Here is a 24,112-nt window from a genome sequence, read left to right as displayed (position 1 = left end):
TCCATCATTGGTCCATCATTACATCATTATCTATCACTGGTCCTGGGTTTCAGCACCATTGTTAGATTTTCACCCGTACCTTAGACAGATAACACCAGACCAAAAAGTTCCACAAAGGGGGGTTTATTTAGGGTGAAGAGGAGAGAGAGAGAGAGAGAGAGAGAGAGAGAGAGAGAGAGAGAGAGAGAGAGAGCAGAGAGGTAGAGGAGTAGAGGTCAGCCATGGCCATGTGGAGAGAGGGGGAAGGGAACTGTGGAGGTGGAGTTTAGACAGAATACTAACAACCTATTGTTGACTGTCAATTTGGGTGATTGTTAATTTGGGTTGTCAGTCTGACTGGAGGCCTACTGATGTACACTCTGGGGAGAGTCCATGAGGGTGTTTCTGGGCAGGTTTAACTGAAGGGTGAGAAGAATGTGTGTGGAGAACTGCTGTAGATGCCAGCAGCACTCCCCATGGACAGGGTGGGGGATGGGGTTTGCAGGGAATAAGAGAGGGGAAGAGAAAGTCAGAGACTCCCATTACCACAGACTCCTGGTGCTCCTGCTGTCAAGCCAGCCTGGCCAGACACACCACATGCCCTGACCATCTGTCAAGGGTAAACTTCTCCTTCCTGAACTGATCTGTCAGTGCCAGGGGTTCTGTGACTGTTGTAAGAAAAGAAACTAATCTGGGGGTAAACATATTCCGGAATGTTTGCAGTTTCTTTGGTGCCTATGTCTTGTTTCTTTTGCTCTTCTCAATGGTGATATATATGTATCCTTAGAAATAATGCATAGAGCTTCTGGAGAGAGCCATTGCTTTGAGGTAAACTCGGTGAAGTTTCTGTTATCAAGCTGCTTGTGAAAAAAGAGCAGTCACTAGGAAGTCAATTGCACAGGCCAGGGCAGAGTCACTGGGATCAGAGTGAGTGCACAGGCCAGGGCAGAGTCACTGGGATCAGAGTGAGTGCACAGGCCAGGGCCCAGAACCAAGAGGAAACAAGTAGACTTCAATGGACAGGGTTGTTGGGGTGGGCGGGTGGAATTAAGAGCACAAAGGGAGACAAAAGCAGGGATCCCTGAGAGAGTGAGCATCAGGATTCAAAACATCAGGAAAGGCTCCTACTATCAAATGATGTGATGATCTGAATATCATTAAAAGGAGTAGGTTTAAATTAATACCATGTAATGCCATCAAATTGGTCATAAGAGAGGTACTTTTGAAGTGGATAAGTAAGGAGAATAAATTATTCTGCTTTTCTTTAATGACAGATACTACAGAGTAACCAAACAGTAGGTAAGAGACTATTTCTTTTTACAACACTATGACAGCTAATAAATATATCAAACAGAAATGCAAGAACTAGGAAACTGGTATTTACAACCTCTCAAGAATGTAGGCATTGAGGACTGGTGACTGCAGACATCTACAGAGAGCTCTTTAGGTAACATTTGCATCCTGAACACACTATCACAAGAGCTCCTACAACCCGCTCACTTAAACAAACAGGAATCATATTAAATAGTAAACAAACAAAATACAATTTATATAGGAAACCACAGAGGAAGGGGCAAGAGGGGAGGGAGAGGCGAGGTTTGATTGAAAAACAGAGGGAAGTGGAAGGAGGTCAAGCTTCCTGAACTGGGCTGGAGAGGCTGATCTAGGACAAAGAGAGGAAATGTGAAGCAAGGGAGATTCAGAGGCAGCCTGCTCTGAAGCTGCCAAGGAGGGCACACAGTGCAAGTCAGCACAGGGAAGCAGTGAGCGTAGTGTAGGCCGCTTCAAAGGACTTGAATAAAAGAAGAATGTATGAGAGGTGACAACTCAGTGGTGAGAGGACACAGGAATGATGTCCTCAGCATTAGGAGTTTTAAAGAAATCTCAGCACAGGAAGGGAAGGGAAAAAACAAGAGGAAGAGAGAACAATGGCTTGAGTTGAAGAGAGTATGTTCTATTACTGAAACATACTCATTAGGCAGATAGAGAGGCAGTCTTAGAATTGGGTAATAAGTCAAAACTACGGTGGTGGTGGGACATTATAAGTCGTTCATATAAAAGATGCAGCTGAGGTTTCTGTACAGAGGTAAGAAGACTCAGACTGTGCCCTGAGAAGCTGCAGACAGAGAGCCATGAAAGCAGAAGTTAGAAGCTGGTTCCTGTTTATCTTCCTCCCTGGCCTCTGCCATGTGCCTAGCCTCTCATTCTCTTTCAAAGGGAAATAAATTCTGACACAATGACTGCCCCACGCTGATGTCATTGCTGCTGGGTATTACCTCACTGTCCCCACAAGCAGTGTGTGCACCTTTGAGGTCCTATTACTGAGCCACTTAAGCAGAGAACCACTGTGAACCTTTCAAAGAGGATTTATACTCCTTCCCTCTCATGTACATCACTGATTCTATACAGGAAAATTTGGTACTAAAAGCAATTTCTTGAAATAAAAGGGTAAAAGGTTTGCTTAAAAGTCACTTTGTTTCTTCAAGTACATATGCACAATTCTGGTTAACCCTTCCCCTTCTCTGCCTTTCCCCATCACTATAATCGGTGTAAACCTTTCTGACCCCAGTATTTCCCTTCTTTTCTTTCCTCTTACCTGTAAATACTAGTCCCCTTCCAAAATGCATTCATCAGGGAGGCCTTCGCTGCCCATCATAACTAGATGATAAGATCCTATTTCTAAAGACACCAACACTTCTGTTGCAGGACCCAGAAAAATCAATTGTGAACTGATTAGAAAACTGTATCCCTGCAGGTTAGTTTTCATAAGCTCTAGAGTGCTCTCCTGGTTGCTGGAGGAGAAAAGACACTAGTGGTCTTACCCAGGATAGACCCTGTGGACTACAACAACCCATCATCAAAACTGGTACAGTAGTCAAAGACTGTTTATGGGAATAATAAACTCTTGATTAGATCTGATATCTGCTTTAGAGGACAGAATGCCTGATACTACAAACATGGTAAACAAAAATAAAAACAAAACAAAATGAACAAACAAATCATTGCTAGGGAAGTCCTAGGCACTACGAGAGAAACTATTTATGTGGTTTTGCTAAATGGCCATATTGTCAAACTTTCTTCTAAATATTTATGTTTATATCTATAGATTTTTGCTGCTCTCAACTTGGTTAGTGAAGCTTCTTACTGAAGAGAGTAGTGGTTAATGCAGGGAGGCATCACTGTTCCACTTGCTGAAATTAAGCCACTGTGAATGCTCAGCCACAGACTAGAGCATCTGTCAAGCCTTCCCCTGCCTCAGAGACATTAAGAAAAGAGGGAGTGGTGAAAGAGTGTACACGTGAGAGGGTGGGAAGGAGCACTGTGACACACTGACCTCCACACATGGCTATTCCACAGGGACTTGCCACTGCTCATCACCTAGACAAGACCTCTACATTATCAAGAGTGAACATTCTAGCATGAAGTGGGGAGAGGCTCCCAATGCTCACACTCCCCACTAAGGAGTGAATGGCAGTTGATGGTTTCTGGGGAGATTCACGTTTCCTTTGGCAGGAACACTGGCAGGCTGCCTGTGCCCACTGGGCCGTTCTAAGCTGCTGCCCTCTTGGGACATGAGTGACATGAGTGACATGAAGTTGAGATGGTAGTATGTGGGGGCAGTAGGGGGTGGAAGTAGACAGCGGACAATGCATGCGCGGACACAGCTTTGAAAAATGAATCTCTCTTGTTAAAAATCGCCCATTTTTGCAGATAAGGCAGCTCAGCACTCGGGAGGCAGAGGCAGTTGGGTCTCTGATTTCAAGGCCAGCCTGGACTACATTTAGTGAGCTCCAGATCAGCAGGGCTACACAATGAGACCCTGCATCGAACAAACACATGAAACAAATCTAGGCCTCATCTACTTTTTACATTTCTTCCAAAACTAGGAATTACATTTGAAAAACTAAGGGTAAAATAATAATAAAAGTTTTCCTGTTTTGAGATCGTTGGTCTTTCCTTGACTGGCAGCTTAACATCATGTTTACAGCTTTGTTCTGAGAAATCATGGAGAAAATAAGCCATGATAATATGCTGAAACTGAAAACTGGAACCCATAGGCTCAGACAATGGAAAGATTAAGGCTCTTAGGGTTTTATTAACTGGTTTTGTTTCTGAAATGTACATGTGAGCACTACAGCAGCAATAAACTAAATCAAACCAAGGCTGGGGCCCAGACACTGAAGAAAGGGCCTTTTGAAGTAAGTACCAGGGCAAAAGCAAGAAAAAGAGACAAATCCTCATAGTTGAGAGTGATCTCCAATTCCTGATTCTTCTGGACCACCACAGTGCTGGGGTGCTAGGAGTTCTCAACAGATATCTTACTTACACTGTATATCCATCAAGTTACAATGTCTCTGAATCAGCTCTCACTGAGTGATGGGTTTAGCAACAGCAGAACTTAAGAGTAGAACTCCACTAAGAAAGCTCAAATATGATATACACATATCTATACACACATAGTTATGTGTATTTAAATGAATACTTATACATACAAATATATTCATACACATACACACATATATTTTTATATATGTATACATGTATGTTTATACATATAAACATTTACATTATATATCCACATATATTCATATACACATATATTTATACATACATATATTTATACATATAAGCATATTCATATAAATATATATATTTATATAAACACAATATATTTATACATACATATATTGGATACACATACACACACACACACACACACACACACACACACACACACACATTTTGGATTTAAACCTTAAACTTTCTACTTTACATCCATATAAAATCTATCTGAATGGTGCATTATTGTCCCTAGGTGCTATCTTACTACTTTAAAAAACTTAAGTGCTGGGCGGTAGTGGCACACACCTTTAATCCCAGCACTTGGGAGGCAGAGGCAGGTGGATTTCTGAGTTCGAGGCCAGCCTGGTCTACAGAGTGAGTTCCAGGACACCAGGGCTAGACAGAGAAACCCTGTCTCGAAAAAGGAAAAAAAAAAAAAAGGAACTTAAGTACACATATTAATTCAAATCAAATGGGTCTGCAGAAGTGGAATAGTTTAGGATGTTTAGGAAGTTTTTAAAACCAGCAAATAAAATTATTAAAGCTAGCAAAACCACTTTATAGAAGATAGTATGAGAAACAGGATTATGGTTTTTGATTGTGAGCCTAAAAAGGAAACTCATGCTACAATCTTCAGACCCCGAGAGACTGAGTAACAAAGAAGGCTCACGGGGGGAATGTATGGATCTCCCTGGGAAGGAGAACTAGAACATACTGTGAAGCTGGACTCGGGGCTGGTGGGGATGAGAACAGGAGGGACCAAGTGGGGCTAGGGGAGGTAGGATGGGAGGTGGCAGGAATGTACTGGGAGAAACAACTGGAATTGGAGAGTATTAGGGGGTTAATATGGAAACCTAGAGCAGTGGAAACTCCCTGGAATCTATGTGGGTGACCTTAGCTAGGACTCCTAGTAATGGGGACTATGGAGCCTGAACTGACTGTCTTCTATAGTTAGGCAAGGCTTCCTTCCTGTGGCGGGATTGGGACACCAATCCAGCCATAAAACCTCCAAACTACAATCTGTCCTGTCTGGAAGATGTGCTTGGGTAATGGTGTCATAGAACTTGTGGGAGTGGCCAACCAAGACTGGTCATACTTGAAGTTGGTGCTGTGAGAGGGAGCACACACCTGATACTAACTCAAAAAAGTCAATGAAATGATTCTTAATTATATTCTGCTATACAAATAGATCAGTGCCTAGCCCAGCCATCAGTAGGGTGGCTTTATCCAGCAACTGAAGGGAACAGATACAGAGATCCATATCAAACATTAGGTGGTGCTCAGGGGGAGCTCAGTGGATGATGGGGGAAGAAGAATTATAGGAGGCAGAGGGGCCAAGGACATGAGGAGAATATAGTCCACAGAATTAACTAAGCAGGGCTCATAAGGGCTCACAGAGACTGAAGCAACAATCACAGAACCTGCATGAATCTGAGCTGGGTCCTCTGCATACATGTTAGGGTGTGACACTTGGTGTTCTTGTGGAAATCCTAACAGTGGGAGTGAGGGTGTATTAGACTCTTGAGCCTACTCGTGGGGCCCTTTTCCTCCTATTGGGTTGCCTGATCCAGCCTTGATATGAAGGTTTGTGACTAGTCTTAGTGTACCTTGTTATGCCATATTTGGTTGACATCCCTGTGAGGAGGGGAGAGGTAGAGGGAACTGGGAGAAGTGGAGAGAGGAGAAATTGTGGTCCAGATGTAATGTATGAGAGAAGGAAGAAGAGGAGGAGGAGGAAAAAGGAGGAAGGAAGGAAGGAAGGAGGTGGAAAAAGAAATGAAAGAACAAAGGAGGAGGAAAGAGGAAGGAGGAACAAAGAAAGGGAGGAGAGGAGGAGGAAGAGGAAGAGGAAGAAAAATAGGGTTAAAAACAAGTAAAGGCATGCAGACACACACACACACACACACACACACACACACACGGAGTGAGAAAAACTGAAAACTAGATGGGAAAATTAATGACCATGTTATACAGGAAAAAACTCAACAAGAAAGTCTTTTAGAAGGCAAAGGCCGCAGTAGCTGTTTCTACTGTAACACAATGTACAAGAAAGGCAACCACTTGAGAACCTGTGTCTTCTGATAGAGTCTCCTTACTTCAAGGATATGATGAATGAGGTATGCTAATTATCAATGCATAATAAACCAGAACTACTCAGGGACTGTGTCCCATGTGACACTTTGTTCTTTGTTGTCACTTAGATGTCATGTTATGGCTGAAGTGACAATGGTTCAGAAATTTTTCTACAAAAGATCAGTGGAAAAAAAAAATCCCAGGGAGCCACATGTCTTTACAAATGACCTTGAGTTAATAAGAAAAGTCTGCATCCTTACCAGGTCTGCTCACATGTCAGCTCTGGTTAAATTAAAAAAAAAATCATTTCAAAGTTAAGAATGGCTATGGCTAACAAACTATGAACTGCGCTCACATGAGCACATTCCTACGTTTGTATGTGATGTCACAGTGAACACTCCACAGCTGAGTGGGAGTTTGCAACAATGAGTGGCTTTTCAATAGAAGAACTATCTGATTTAACACTATTTTTTTTCTCTGTAGGCCAACTGTCCTGGGAACAGGTGGCCCTGCTTTCAATTATAGGGGCTAACATGCCAGCGTGAGGCCTGGATTAGTTCACCTTCTCACAGGGAATTTTCCTCGGTTGGGAATGGATTTATTATGGCTTCACACATGGAATAGAGCTCATGTCAGCGGAGGGCAGTGACACATCATACGATTCAAATTAACCTGCTGTGGACTGTTCCGCCGGGCTTAGATTGTGTATTAAAATGACGACATTTTAAAAACAGGTTGAAAGAAACCAGGAGAGCTGAACTGCAATAGCTCCAATTTGTTCCAACTAATCTCTCACCTGCTGGAAATACCGTTCCGGAGCTTGTGGAAGCTGCCGTTTCATGGGTTTCTCCAAGCCACTGACCTGGTTAATGGGTATTGTTTGCCTCTGAGGAAGGAGGTGGGACTTGGGAAGACCTTCAAGGAGCTTGTGATATGGAGGACAGGATCTATCACATGCCTAAGGTACTATTAAAAGAACCCACAAAAATAAAGGGATACTCACAACTCAGGATCATTTTTTACAATTTTAAATGCTAAAGGACAGTACTGGCTAAACTACAGCCATCTTATTGAGAGAAAACAAGCCTCAAAATGGATCTGAAAGGCTAAATCCAAGAGCAACTATGTTCATATCCTTTGAGGGAATTTACAGGGTAGGCACTTACAATCAAGGCCCTCTACATTTCAGGACCCTAATTTTTACTGTTACCATAACCCAGCCCAGAAAACAAGCAAAAAGAAAATAGAAAGACACAGTTTAGAGATGTAGTAGGAAGGCATTCTTTGGTAATGACTGATGTGTACACAGACTGAAAAACCTAACTGCAAAAAGATTTTAATGCTAACACTGATGTTGCCAATAAAATTAGAAGTATTATTTGCTTTACTTGGTCTTATCTGTGATGCTACTTCTTTCAAAGCGAAGAAATGGTAGTGGAGGACACTGTAAACTGCAGCTGTCACCTAGTCCTAGTGCAAATCTTCATCCTCTTAGCATCTACTACCTAATAACAGTAAAACAAAACCCCAAACCCTATAACTTTATTGAGCTGCCAGTATGTACTACACAATACATTCTTTATATGTGTAAAGATTTTTAAAGCGCCTTGTGACTTTCTTTCAATGAATCCTACTACTTGCTACAGCTTTCATGAACTCTTAATTGTAATGAGACAAATGGGCGAGACAATGAAAGATATACTTCAACGGATTACTACCTAAACGTGAGCTGGAGCTGTCATTGTCTACTACAAGAAGACTTTGTCTCAGTAAATTGTGAAGCAGTTCAGTTGTTAGGCTAGTGTTTTAAAAGGAATGTCACAGACCTGACAAACGATTCCAACTAAGCTTCTCTTAATACAAGATAGACAAACAGATCAATCAATCAATCAATCAATCAATCAATTAATGGACTTTTGACAAAGATGCTTTAGAGTGTAAGGAAATTAACCAATGTTCAATGATTTCCACAATAAAATAAGCAAGCTAGAGCTTGTTCCTCTTCCTTTGTAATTCTCTTCTCTGAAAACGTGGTGTCTGTCCATTTGGAAACAAGTGCCTGTGGTAGGAAGTAATGTGCGTTTACACAGAAGTCTAAAAAGAATTCTACTCAGGCATAGAAAATCTCCCTGGGCCAGCAAGACGATTTAAGGCAGAGTGAAAGCACTCACTGCCAAGTCTCCAAGACTGACAACTTGAGTTCCATTTCTAAGACCAAAACCAATTCCTGCATGTTGTCTGGTGACCTCCACAAGTATACTGTAATACACATGTGCACACAGACACACAAATAAATAAATGTAAAAGACAAAAGAAAACAAAAGCACTTTGCTACAAAAGATGCCATGTCTAGACTACTACTCACTGCACCTGTAGTGTATTAGAAATATAAACTTTCAGCCATACCTCAGAACAAAAACAAAACAAACAAACAAACAAACAAAACAAACCCACCATCTGCAGAGATGCTTAAGCTACAAACTCAAACTTAAGAAATATGGTTGGAATAATTACATCAATTCAATATCTTAAAAGTTTGAATATCCAAATACATTATCACTATTATTTTAAACTATGAAATCAGAAATGATATATATCCATTTCTGACTTTTGAAAGTACCTTAAGATAAACACAAGTATACTTTAAAGTCACTTAGTATGTTTATGGTTTTACTATGTTGTCTTATTAAATGCTAGAGCTATGACCATGTAACAATTCACTCATACAACGGCACATCTCTTGAAAATTAAATGTACCTGGTTGTCTTGCAAATATGGTGCAATCTACCACTGACTCAAAGATCCTATTACTTTGACAAACAAATCAATAACCTGAATTGTAAGGTAAGACTGAAAGGCGGCCTAAGAGGGAACCTGAGCATAAGTGAGAAGCAAGAAGTAACCCCAAACGCCTGTTTCTGCTCTAGCCGCTGGTCTCATGTTACCTTCTCTACACTAACACATTGGGCCTTCACAGGGAACAGCTCTGTAATCAGGAAATACCCAGCAACTGCTGAAATAAGGGGACACAGGCACCACAGGTTCAATGGCAGATGTTCTTTACTTTCTCCTTAGTGGGACATAAAATGTTATGTTTTCCCCTACAACTGATTGTGTTTGGATTCAATAAAATTCGGTATTTCTCATTTACTAGGAAATGGAATTCACACTCCTGCAGCCCAGTGCCTTCAAAGGCTTTCACCAGCCACGAGCTTTTCCTTTTCTTGTCAGTTCCTAAAATCACATCTACACATTTACTATGAACACAATCAGTTCTTCACACTAGCACTGGAGAGATGTGCTGCAGAACTGGGACCATGAAACCAGCCAGGCAGTTCCAGGGTCACCTCAGTTCAGATATTAGGACTGGCTTTCTTCTTTAGCTACCATTATGCAGAAATGATTGACAGGCCACAGCACACACATTCAGCATGGTCTCTATAGGGGTAGTGTCTCTTATCAAAACTCCCCCCCTTTTAATTGTTACTGGAGATTTAAGGACAGTCTGATGTCATTGTTTTAAAATTCTTATGGCAAAAGCAATAGTCCTTTGGCAATGAATCCATTCTGAAGCACTGTGAGTATAACAAAACTGAAATTAAATACAGTCAGTTCTAGCAAGCAAATAGTAAAGACCACACCAAGGAGGTCAGAACAAGAGAGAGCAAGATTAGCCTTGGCCAATGGATGATTAACTCTTCAGAGTCATGAGACCTACTGTTTGAATGGCTCATCTACCCCTGCAACTTCAGCTAATTTTCTTCATGTTTCAGTCTTAGTCTTCTTATTTATAGAAAGGGAGAGTAACAGTAGCTAAAACTTGACTCTTTAGAAGAATGTGAAGATTTGATATTAAGCTATCTAAAACTGCATGCTCACTGTATCTCAAAACCCTTGATGCACTTGAAGTAAGTGGGCTTATCTACGCATGCTCCTTTTTATATGATCTCATCCATTCATAAACAGTAAGAAAACTGAAGAGAAAATGTCAACAATTCCTTTAAGAGCACACAGATGATTAAGAGAAAAGCAACAACAGTGCACAAGGTCTTCAGTTTCCAGACAGCTATTCCTTAACAGGTAGGCACTTTCTGTCAGTGCGGACATAGCTGCTCACTCAAAGTCACATTTGCTTTCCCATCTTTAGGATGGACACTTTTTTAAAGAAAGTACACTTCTGGAAAACAGGCCAACTATTCATTGTGTGCCAAGGGAGTCAACCTTACTGATAGATGTGATAGGTATGTTTCTATGTTCACACAGGGAAGAGGGGCTCGATTATGATTCCATACCTGGTCCATTAAGAAAGTCTTTAATGTGTAGTGTGACGAGAGAAGGTGGGATCCCACTTTTACTGTCTGTCTCTCCAGGCACTGTCTGCAGCCACACGATGTTATAGTCAGAAGCTTCAGGCAGAGTCTTCCCAGGATCTAAGTAACGAAATGAAATGAAAAACACTGATCACACCACAAACATCTCAGTCTGTTACATGAATCTGTGTGGATAAACAAGTTAAACTATTTTATGCAGACGTCATTACTCCCTTTAACTGTACACATGTAGCATATCCATACGTATACATATGTATCTAACAAGTGTTCAAGATTGGAAGGTAAACCAGAACTAGACCAGAGTAATTTCAAATTAAGCCACACTGTTTTTGTGTGAAGGTAAGGCCTGAATGCTGAGCTGCTGGGCACTAACAGTTTAATGGTTGGATCAGCTTTACACACAATACTAGAAACAAAGGGAAGAAAGAGGCAAGCTTGTTAGCTTAGAAGAGAGGCTCAAGGCTCGTACATATTCAAAAGATGCAGTGGATTAGAACTCCAGGGTTAACCTGATCTGTTTCATAGTTCTTCTGAAACTACAATCAGTTTTTACTGCTAAGTTTTTGAAGTTGTTGTCAGTAGCTTTCCACAATCTTCTTGAATGATAAAGTTTGGTCAATCTTTTACTTGTTTGAATTATGAATAGAACTTCAGGCTTTTTTCTATTTTGACATTTTTTGATTTTATACTATTTATTTCAAAGTTTTTCTGTGTAACATTATGTATCTTTTAAGAATAATTTGGATTATATTAGCGTCAAAGAACTTGCTTTTAAAGGTTTGGAAAACTATAGTTTTTTATTCATATAACTTTAAATAAAAACAAATGCTGTATGTTGGCATATAAAGCAATAGGTTTAAAAAAATCTCAATATCCAGTTTTTCCTTCAGTTTCATGAATGCTTTATTCCCTGTGTTTTAATGTACTTTAAATGCCATTTTATTAGGGATGTTCTTGCAATAGAACCCATCGATCCGATTTTCAGACTATCTGAAATGTGTTACTAAAGCAGTATTTATTTTAGGCTTTACTGATTGGCTTACTTTCAAGAATAGCATTTACATACAGTATATTATATTCAACATATGGTTATATAGTATTACTGTCATATGTGAACTGGGCATATAAATTCTGCCTTGGAATTTGTGTTTCTTGACCTTATCATGTGATCCTTATAAAATTTGGCACATATGAACCTTTATGTTATTTCAAAGCAAATACTGAAAGCGATTGGTTGTGACGTTCAGGGTATGCGGTAAAGATCAAACACTAAGCTGGTGGATGCTTCCCTCTTCTGACTGGTGACTTTAAAGTAGTGGGATATGCAGAGTAGGCCCCTCTACAGTAACAAAACATTATTCTCTCTTTCAAATACAACAGCCAGCTCTTGTGAAAACATGATAACCTTCTGATGCTGGAAGACTCAAGTCGGTTTGCAGAAGCCATGCAAGCTACCAAGACCTGAGTATGTCTTTTCAGAGTACCACCTCTCTATACATCATCAAAAGTGATCTTATCAAGGAAATAATTCCTGATTGATCCACATAAGTAGACATTTTTCACTTTGAAGAAGAAATCATCAAGCAGTGAATATAATGAGCTAATAGATGAAAGTAACAGACTGACGATGAGTGGAAATCTATGAAATTGCTGATGAAACACGAATCCAAGGTATAGAACAACGTGGAAGAAAACAACTCATAGGCAGCAGAGGTGCACTGCCCAGTTGGCAGGAAGCTCAATGCTTATTGTACTTATGGCATCTAAAATCTGCAGTCCATTTTCTATGCTTTCTAGAAGTCAGGATTCTGAGTGGCAGGACAATATAGATGGCGAGAATGTAATACATTAACACCTAAATCACAATCAAGACTGACAAGAAGTTTCTAACACATGCAACAGTGACAGGAGAGATGGCATCCATACCTGGAAAGTGAGCAGACAGTATAGGTACCCTGAACAGAACCACTGAGACTCATAGAAACCTGATGTGTGTCAGGTCTCAGCAGTCATCAATCAGAACTTCAAGTAGAAATCTTCATGGACTAAGCTGGGTCAACACCAGGACAACCGAATGCCAGTTTTCATGGTCTGGGAGGAGGCATTCCCTCCTCTAATACTTGAGGCCTTTGTGGAGGTTTTTAAATGTGAAATCATCTGAGACAGAAAACTAAATTTAGAAATTTATTTCCTCCAAATGGATACATGTATACATATTTACACCTACTGAAAATCAGTTTTTCATTTCTCTACAGGGTTCTTTTCTAACTGACTTCTAGGAACCAATGCTTGCTCTTAGTATGCTAGCTGTCTTTCAACCACATCAAAATGCTTTGTGTATGCATATATCATTTAAAGATTAACTTTCAAATATGTATTTTTAGGGAATTATGAATCTGGTTTCCTTCTTAAATCTTCACTGTTTAATTATTCTGACGAGCACTTAAGACAAGCAGGCAGGTCTATGCACCTTTACTGTCCACCGAGATTGATGAGATAAAACAAGGGATACAAATCTTCATTAACTGAAGTAGACAAAGATCATTAATATGTTAAGGGTGGGGGATGGAGGGGAGATGGCTACCCCCACGTGTGGTAGATGTGACTGAACATGCAATGGTTTTGTATAGACAGGGGAGACCCCAGAGAATTTTAAATCAAATCTTTAATCAGATGTGACATACATAGTTCTCTAAACTTTTAAAGAAACATTTAAAAACACATAGATTAATATTCAAGGAAGTTGACTCCATGATAATCTGAAGCAATAAAAATTCAGGGAAAAATAAATATCTGCTTGAAGGAAAGATTAAGTTATGATAACACTACAGACACTATGCCACTGCTACAAACAACAGAGTTGTACACTTCACACACCACTATAGAAAACCTCACAGTACATGTCTCGGTTAATAAATCAGAGCAACAGGAAACAGGGTTAGTAAATACAAATATGGTCCCCTCCCGCATGCAAACATAATTTTCCCTTCTCTCCTCAGACAGTCGTAGCGTGGCCTATCCAAGAACTTACTAGGAAGAGCAGACTGGCCTGATCAGTCTGGCTCTGCCTCCTGGCTGCTGGGATTAGAGGCACTCACCACAACACTGCATACCTGGCTATTTATTAATTTGATTTATTGATTGATTGATTGGTTGATTGATTGTACTAGAAGATGCTTGTTTGTGAGACAAGCTTAAGCACATGCTGATACAAGGAACTATAAGTTATTCAGGATGGAGGACAAAATTAAATTCTTTACCAAAGAAGTTTAAAAGGTAACAGAACTGGAAAAGGAAAGCTAGTTCTGAAAATGTGTCTGCATGTTTTCCAGGCTGGGAAGGTTTGCTGCAGTGCCTCTAAGGACAGAAGGTGGAGGGTCTAGCCATCTTAAATCCTGGCAAGCAACCAGCTCTGGGCAATCCCAGGGTTCTAAGTAGGCAGGGGAGATGTGAGCCAACGAGGCAGAGTAAGCGCAGAGCCTGAATTAGAAATTAAAGCAACTATAAAAATCTAGGAAATACTTCTTAACAAAATATTTGTATAACCGGGTTTAAAAGTGTTCATGGACTTATAAGGTTGGCAGAATAAGGGAACTTAGAAATATCCAAAGCATGTATGTTTAGAGCTGACGGCTGCTGAACGTGGAATAGGACTCGAGCTGTGTCCTCTCTGAGCCTTAGCCAAAAGGTATCTGAATTCTTGAGCAGTGTCTAACTCTGAAGTCAGCTCATGCTCTAATGACTACATGATGAAGAAGAGGTCTAGACATTCCGAGTGCTGTCTTCAATTTAGTTTCTCCTAAGTTGTCTCATCAGGACTGACTGAGATGTGCATTACACATTCTTCAGGGTTCATATACCTGGGGAAGCAGCCGATGAGCTAAGATTAAAGGAGCTTGTAAAGATCATATAAACACAGTGACAGTCAGAGACAGCTGTTTCACAGTGGAGGCTCCCCTCAGGCTGCTACATATGTAGGAAACACTTAGTTACTCAAGTACTGGGAGCTCTCAAATGGATGAACTGCTGGTGTTGATGGCTGCATTTAACTCTTGTTGCTAAGCCTAAAAAAGCAGAGAAAGTTGTTCTTTATGAGAAACTGTGGGTGGGAAATGGGAAAGAAATGTGACTAACTGTTCGCATGCACTTGTCTATTCCTGATGAGAACTCACTTCAGAGAGCGACAAACTTGTAATATTTACTTTCCTTTTGGGAAAACTTGCAAAAGAAAATCCTTTACTCTATCATTCTAAAATATCTAAAGAGAACAATCCAGAAGGCCTCCTTTCAATACGTATGAAAGTCTCAAAAGCCAGCCACAGGTTTATCAGAACCATGGCCCTCAGAAGGTTGAACATGAGGCTTGTCTGTGCTGGAAGATGGCTTTATATTCCTTCAAAGAAACTTTTACTTCCTTAGCTTACTAGAAATGTTCCCACTAAACCTGAGGACAGCCATCTTGGAAAGTGCTGGTGTTATTTTTAATTGCTAATAGTCATGATGAAAATATTTTTGGTTAATATTTAGATTGTATGAATTACAACATAAGACAATTCAAAATAGATGGAGAAATAGATATCCAAAAGTTCTTTGAAATCTCCTACTTATAAAAAATTTGCTTGCCAAGCTCACATAAAACACTAAATACTGTTTTAAAGGCTTTGCTAGTTATTCTGCTTTGTTCCACCAGAGGATGGAAGTTATATTTCTGTCATAACAAAGTTGAATTTTTACAAAGCTCTTAAAAGAAAACATGTTTCTTTTTGCCACAGATCTTGGTGGTGTTTCCTCCTTTGAGAATGACATGGCATTAAACAGTTGATGAAATCCAGGTATTATATGGTAGGTGCTTTTAAATGCTACCCATCAGAGACAGAAACTTAACATGTCCATTCATGTACCCACCCACCTACCTCTTACTTAACTTCTTTATATGTGTGTATACATGCCTGTGGAAACTGAAAGAAGGCACTGGACCTCACAGAGCTGTAGTTACAGCTGTCTGATGTGGGCACTGGAAACAGAACTCTGATCCTCTGGAAGAGCAGCAAGTACTTTTAATGGATCAACTATTTCTTCCAGTCCCTTAGTACATTTTATGAGTAATGAATTTTGAATTTTAAAAAGCCAAGCAACATAAAAATTCATTTATTTCAAAGTTAGTGTTATAGAAAGGTCTACAGTGGAACTCAAATGCAGTATCGCCTGTACCCTCCTCTCACTTCTTCTCTCTAAATGGTGGCTGTCACCAGTGCTATTAGTACTGGTCCTGTTGCTACAAAGGGAGGGGGAAATTAGTCTAGCAGTTATTTTCTCTGGTAGTTCCAGGCAACATTTTCTGTTATGGTAGATACAAGAAACAAGAGTCACAAAATGTTTTGATTCCATTGCTGCAACTGTCTCAGGACACCTGCATCTGTTATTTTCCTCCTTGTGACAGAATGCCCCAAGAAAAAACAACTTGGGGAACGGTTATTTTGGCTCCCAGTTCTAGGGTGAAATACATCGAGGCAAACAATTCCAGGCGGCAGGAGCTTGAGGCAGCTGGTCAGAGGCAGCGATCAATGCTCCTCATGCTCAGGCCACACTACCCTTCTCATTCAGCTCAGGACCCTACTTCAACGGATGATACTGTCCATAGTCAGGGATCACTTTCCATCTTTACTAATCTTATGTAGACATTCCCTAATGGGCCCACACCAAAATTAATTTATCTTAAAATTATTGCAATCATGCGTAGAAGTTTGTTTTGTAGGTGAATCTAGATTCTGTCAAGCAAATTACATGAAGTAGTTGTCCAAGCACCTGTGGTTCCTACTCCTATTACAATGCTTTTGGTATCCAAACATGCACATATAGCTTCATGGTATGTGTCTTATGATTGGCTGGCTGAGAAAGGAAGAAGGCTAGGGCATGGGTTACAGATGGTTCTCACATTATTCAGGTATCACTCAGAAATGGATAGCTAAAGGTTACATTCTCTTTCTGGGAGAGAACTATTCACAGTGGATAGGATTTTGGTGCACACGATCATATATATTTGTTTGGAAGGAAAAATGGCCATATGTGTGTTTACACATTTAACATTGAAATACTGGTGAGAAAGATATTTGCAAAAGAGATAGATAGATCTCTCTGTGTAGGCAAAGAACATGAAGATGCTCTTTGTCCCATGTAAATTTCATCAAGAGGGGTTATGGCTTCTAATGAACACCAAATCTTCCAACAGCAGAGATCAACTCTGGATCCCCTGTACGGCATCATCTTACAGTGTAACCAGTCAATGGCCTCCAAGCTAACTTCGTTGGACCACTTCCATCATAGAAAGGGCAATGTTTTGCCCTCACTAGGATAGATACTTACAATGGTTATTGATGGGCTTCTTTCTGAATATAATACTTCTGCCAAAACTACTAGCCATGGACTTAGAGAGTACCTCGTCCAACATCATCATATTTCACACAGCATTGTTTTTGACTAAGAAACTAACTTCACCAACAGAAGTGCGACAGTGGGCCCATGCCCATGGGATTAATTAGTCTTACCATTTACCCACTATCCCGAAGAAGCTGCTTTAATAGAAAGGTTGAATGGTCTTTATAAACATATTTATTGCACCAGATTAGGTGGACAAAGCTTGTAGGGCTGGGCCAGAGTTCTTCAGAAGTTGGCATATGATTTAAACCAGTATCTAGCATATGATAATACTTTTCCTATGGCCAAAACTCAGTGGTCCAGGAATCAAATGACTGGAAATGGGAATGATATTACTCCCCATCAACTCTACCAACTCACTAGAAAAAGTTAAAAAAAAAAAAACCTGCATCATGTTCTTCTGACATTTCACTTCACTGGCTTACAGAAGAGGAGGGTGTACTTCTATCAGGGAGTCACAACCAACATCCCATTGAACTGGGAGTTTAGACATGATACTTCCCAGAGCCAATTAGAGCCACTGATGTTTTTTAAATCAAGAGTGACAAGATTATGTTTGAATGTAGGGGATCCTTTAGGGTGTCTCTTGGTATTATTAAATTTTGTCATTAAGATAAATGAGAAACTGCAATAATCAAATACAGGTAGGATGACAAAGGACCCAGACATTTCAAAAATGAGGTTATGGTTAGTCCCTCCAGGTTGAAGTACTTGCTGAGCATAGAGGAAATACATAATGGGTAGTTGAAGAAGGTGGTTATAATACCAGCTAAGGCCATACACAGGATTATAATTGCCAAAAGCATTTTGTTAAGTGTGTTTGTTATCAAGTAATATTTGTGTTTGTTTTTCCTGACATCCATTGAAACAATAAGACTTTGAGATAAGGTATAGAACACTAAAATGACTATTTTAGTCTTTTAGTCTAAAGTACTTTGCCACCTATTCATCCCCTAAGTATATGGCCTACATATGAATCATGGAAGTAAATAATCTTCAAGTCAAACAGCCAAGCTTTCAATTTTCTGAACTAAAAACAATAGTGTCTGGGTGGATGCAAAGAAACCAAACACGACTCCACCATGGATTACAAAGAAGTTAGTGAGTATAGCAAAGTTTCAATTTCATAGATTTCTTTTTTTAAGGAAGATGAAGCAGATCTCACAGCTAGTCAAAGTGCAGCATGATAAGATACTTTAGATGTGATATTAGTTGTGGTACACTTAAAAGATTCTTTTTCTGGGGGAGACCCAGGGACCCCACAGCCACACTTTTCTGAATTCTTGAGAAAAGATAATCTTTTTGCTCAGAATCTTTTCGGCCCAGTCAAGAATGGATGCATCTACGGCTGGAGAGATTGGTCAGCATTTAAGAGCACTGCTGTTCAGTGAAGCAGGGTAGTTTCCATATTCCACATGGTGGCTCACAACTGTTTGAAACTTAAGTTCCAGAGAACTGCTGTCCTTTTCTAGTCTATGAGCACCAGACATGCATGTAGTACATATACATACATGAAGGCAAAAACACTCATACACATAAAAACTAAATATTTAGAGGGTCTATATATTGGACCCATGTATCGCTCTATGAAGCTGAACATGGTGAAGTTCCAAGGGAGGCCAGTGTGAGGCCACAGCTATACCTGGCTTTCACAGTGTATGGAGTGCAAGTTCCTGCTACTGAGAGGCCAGGCATCTCCTGACCACTCGGTATGAAAAAGAAAAATATATAATATGTAAGCTTTTTATGCTCTTTTGTATTTGTTTTTTTTTATGATTTATAGTTTAAATAATGAGCCTTGTTAATTTTAAAAAGCCACAGAATCAAACGTAGTCTATGAGGTGCTTATAATAACCTGAAAATTAAATTGTGAAGGATCGAGGTTAAGCATATGTCAAAATAATTCAATGTCTGGACAGAAAATAACTAGGAATCTAATTCTGAACTGTACTGCATCCTAAGTGAGCTGCAGCTCATTTTCCTCTGTAGGCATCTGCACAGACAGGCAAACAATCTCCTGCTCATGCTCTGTCTTCTGTATTCTACAAGAATGAGTGTACGGAGAGACAGGATCAAAGTGTCCCTGGTTGAATTAGAAACTTCTGGTTTCTTTGGAAAGTCAGTTATGTCATATGATGCTTTGCTGGGGCACACAGGTGAGAGGATGTCTTGCTAAAGCAGACATGTGAAAGAATGTTTTCCTGAAGCAGACACAGGTAAAAGAATGTTTTGCTACAGCAAAAGTATGAAAGGATATATGAAGTTAAGCAGAAATATGAATATAACCCAACAAACAGTATACGATGCTGGATCATATTGGTATGTTTTGCCATTCCTTACTGGTCGTTGTTTGTCATGACTTTATAAAAAGAAATGCACCAATAAAACTTCTGGTGGTATTCTGGCAGCTTCTTGCCACTTCCTTGGACTTGGGCTGATTGGCAGAATGAAGTGGAAGTTTCTGGATATGTCAGCTGATATAGACCCACATGGAGTTTTGCCGAGGCAAGATCTGTGGGATTCCTCGTAACGTTTGGAGAAAGTATAAATAGGACTGGCTTGCATAGCTAGCATTGCAAAACTTCACTGGTCTCATGTCTTCATCTTCACTGATCTTCACTTTGTTGAGAGAGGCATGGTAGAGAACTTCTCCTGGCGTCCCTGCTGGTCCTGGTCACTCCTGCTGACTTGTGCCAATGTAGCAGAGGCCTGGCTGTTTCTGCTGGGTCATGCCACCGCTGCTTATTTGTGTTTGCTATTCTGACTCTACTTCTAAACATGATACAGCAGAGCCTTGTGGTTTCTTCTACATCGACCTGCCATTGTTGATTTCTGAATGGTGTTTGCGAGTGGATCGAGCTGCCACTGCTAACTCCTGCGAACTCAACTGCTAATTGAATTTGCTCCAAAGAACCATTTCTAAACAGGTCAACTTCCCCCAATCCTAATACCCTTTCTTTTCCACTGCCTCTGATAGGTGGTGGGCCAGAAGGAGGTTAAAGCATTTAAGAAACCTTATTAAAAGTAGGTTTTGAAAAATCTAAGGCAACACTGGTTCTTATATTTCGAACTCAATCTTCCACATCTTGCTGGAAGGAAGTTGGATCTTTCTACTTAATGACACGTGTCAGAAACAGTGTGTGTAATATAACTCAATGCATTTCTTTTGACTTTTTCATTTTACCTTGCTTTACTCTTTCTAAATATTTTTCTAAATATTTATTTTCTGTGGCTGATTTTATGTTAAATTATAGCATGAGTTATATTTTATAGGATAACATTTGAGTAAAATTCAGTGCAATTTAACAGAAGTGCTTACCCTCCTATTTAATAAAAGATAATTATACATCCAAAGAAGATGAACTTAATTCTAGCTGTAAATATCTGTTTTAATCAAAGATGTCTGCAATATTAAAATGCACAAAAGTATACAGAGCAGATATTACTGTATTGTTTTTATAGATAAGGAAGTTAAATCATCAAAAATCTAATTGCTGTGTGAAAGAGCCTGGGCATCAGATAAAAAGTCAAGTTTTCTGATTTTCTTTCAATATATTTCATCATATATAACTAAGTCTTCTCAGTGGTTGGGTCATGAGAAACATACTTTTCACTATCTTTCTACTTGAGGGATGCATTTAAGCAATTGACTTATTTGCCAAAGTGTGTGAACCAGTGTGACTACATGTTAGACCATCAAGAAATGTTCCTAGAAGCTACATTTTCAGATCTAGTTGCGATCCTTATGATACTAAAGTCACAAGTTAATTTTAAGTCCTTTCAGGGACATTAACAACCTTATATTCTAAAGACACATGTAATTCAATCCTTTTCATAAAGCCATAATGCCTCAATGAAAACATGATGTGATTTATGAGGTGTAAGAAACTAGTTTATGATTTTTCAACATTAGTTTACTCAAATGTCCTTGGCACATTTTCTGCAGTCCTATTGAAATGGTAATCCAGCCAACTGATGTCATTGAAACATTTCATGTTGCACAATAGTTTTAATGACACTGAGACATGAATATTTTTAAGTGAATTACAGTTACTATTTTGAATAGACTTAAAGGTAGTAACAAAAATAATAAAAGCAGCCACAATAGCATTAACATGTATTAAGCTCTGTGCCTGTGCCACACAATGAACTAAGGACTGCATATACACCTTGTCTGCTTCTCCTGACAGCCCCAAGAAGCAGCTCCCAGTATCACTCCCATGTCATAGACAGAGAAACTAAATCTTAGAGAAAGTAAGATTTGCTTATAGCCATACATGGCTATAACAAGCAGAGTGGGGATTAGAACTCAGTACTGATTATCTGTAATTCTAGTGCTCCTACTGGGCCCTAACTCAATATCTGTCTCTTAGTGAACCTTACCTAATACCTATAGCACCTTAAAATACAGAAAAATATCCAGTGCTACATACATTGTGTCTTTGACGTTACCACCCAACAAAATGCTAACATACTTTGGTTTTTCTCAGTATAATTTCCAATAAATTTTAAATTTTCTATTTTAATCTATCTGATACTTGAAAAGTTATTATTAGTACAGAAATTCTGAGTGGGCAAAAGAGCTGTTTTGATTTGGCTTGTTATGTCTTAGCACATATTACTGAGAAATAAGATCCTGGCCTGATTGTGCACTAAGGAGGTATGGGGTTGTATAATTTCCTTAGAATGGCTGAACTCATTCACAAGGGACCAGATGGCACACTCATTTCTTCAAAAGCAAACAACAAAATCCCCAAACAAATAAGGAGAATGATATTTTGAAGTTGCCTTAGGGTACATAGTCAAGTTATGAGGCAATTTAAAATCTGGACTTCATTATCTTAAACAAAACAAATATCATTTAAAATATTTATAAACACAACTAATATGATTATGTTGAAAACAACTACATACATCTTTATTTAAAGGAGACTTGCCAATACTACAGCTGCTACAAATAAAGGTATTGGCAGAGACCTCATTTCTGCTAGTGGTTGTTCCAGGTAGAAAGAGATGAAAAAGGCTCTCAATATATAATTTTAATAATTAAAATCTTTAAAAACACAACTTACAAACATATTATTTATTTGAACTATATTGAAAATTAATTGAAGTTTATTATAATTATCAAAAATCAACTCAATCTAATAAATCAAGTCTTTAAATATAACACTTCAGTTTTTAGAGAAAGGAAATAAAAATATAGTATTGCATATATTTAATGATATAGCTAGTGTAATTTGGGATCACTAAGTTATGCAAATTGGAAATTATTCTTTATTAATAACATGATTAATATGTGTTATAATTTATATCCAACTTTAAGTTTATAAATTAGATGTGCTTAAGTAGTAGATTTTACTTGCTACATATTCTGGTTAGAATCTAACAAATTTTATATTTTATGTATATATACATATAAGTACATATGTACATTATACATACATATGTTTGTATGCAAATATGTATGTCATATATCCTGTGGAGGGTAGATTGACAACAAAGACAGTTTCACATGAATCTTCATGAAAACAAGCTCTAAGGAACTAGAGAAATCATCACTGCTACTTCTGCATATTTGGACAGCAGCTGTAGTATGGCACTGAGAATCTAGGAGGATGCTGACAGTTATTCATTAGCATCTACTCAAGTGACCCATGATCACAGATATAAAGACGGTATCCTATGATTTCTGCAGGAAATCACATAGTACGATTTTCACAACACTAGACCCTAGCTACTAGACTGCAAAACATTATTTTAAAACTGCAGAATTTCTAGTACTATTCATAAAAGAATAAATTCATTTGTACCTAACTCACATCCTGTTCATAACTTTAAACATTCTCATTCTCTGTCTCTCAGTCTCTCTCTCTAAATGAATATGACCAATACAAATGAGAAAGAGTGCCAAGCTCACAGATACGACTCACTGAGGGGTGAGTTCTTGAGTTTGTTTTGTCTTTGTTTTTGTTCTCTTTCTTATAACTTTATTTGACAGTAATCCTTGAGATGCCTGAACAGAGATGGGAAGGAGATACTCAAAACCACAACATAAACTCCTGGGAATTAAGGCCTGGTTTCAGGAACTGGGAAGGAAACTTTGTAGCCTTTTCTCTGTCTTTTCCTAGCTTTGTGTTGAGAGCTTGTGTATCTGTGTGTATCTGTATGTACACATGTCTGTGCATGTGTGTATCTGTATGTATACATGTGTGTGCATGTGTGTATGAAGAAAGATGGTGGCTGTGCTATCATGACAGTGACAAAGGCTTTTAAGTGTATAAGTAGCTATTACAATTATATTTCATAAGGCCAAGGCACGCATACTCAAAATGGATAGAAATATCTAAGTTTCAAACAGGGAAACAAACACTGAAAAAGTCAATAAAAACTCTCTGATTATACAGGTCAATGTAGGATGAGAAAGTCTTAAGAGCCAGAATTAAAAGTAACACTGGGGCAGACAGAGCAGTGTAAACAAACTTGAACAATGATGTCTCTGAGTCCTCACATGTAATAGAAGCAAAACAAAAGCCCAATTTATAGTAGTAAGAGGCTCATAGAACCTAAAAATGAATAAAGTCACAGAAATCAAGTTCAAACACATAATCATATAGAGAAGAAACAGTTATAGAAAAACTATTTATTTCATATGTAGAAATCATGACTGTAATACAGACTGTTTTCTTCTTCTTCTTCTTCTTCTTCTTCTTCTTCTTCTTCTTCTTCTT

The 24,112-nt window shown here is 38.9% G+C and overlaps 1 protein-coding gene across 1 annotated transcript in view; it reads right to left on the bottom strand.

Moving 5' to 3' along the window:
• The window catches only part of Vps13b (vacuolar protein sorting 13 homolog B), a 585,584-nt gene that overhangs the window by 160,786 nt on the left and 400,686 nt on the right, over window positions 1–24,112 (bottom strand). The window contains exon 34 of the mRNA XM_028767027.1: window positions 10,908–11,045. Within this exon, the coding sequence (XP_028622860.1) occupies window positions 10,908–11,045 (138 nt within the window). The remainder of the gene's footprint in view (window positions 1–10,907; window positions 11,046–24,112) is intronic.

The sequence above is a fragment of the Grammomys surdaster genome, unplaced genomic scaffold (genome assembly GCF_004785775.1).
Source record: "Grammomys surdaster isolate TR1022 unplaced genomic scaffold, NIH_TR_1.0 63, whole genome shotgun sequence".
Classification (NCBI taxonomy): domain Eukaryota; kingdom Metazoa; phylum Chordata; class Mammalia; order Rodentia; family Muridae; genus Grammomys; species Grammomys surdaster.
The sequence above is the reverse complement of the archived record's forward strand: the minus strand, read 5'-3'. Positions and strand labels throughout refer to the sequence as shown.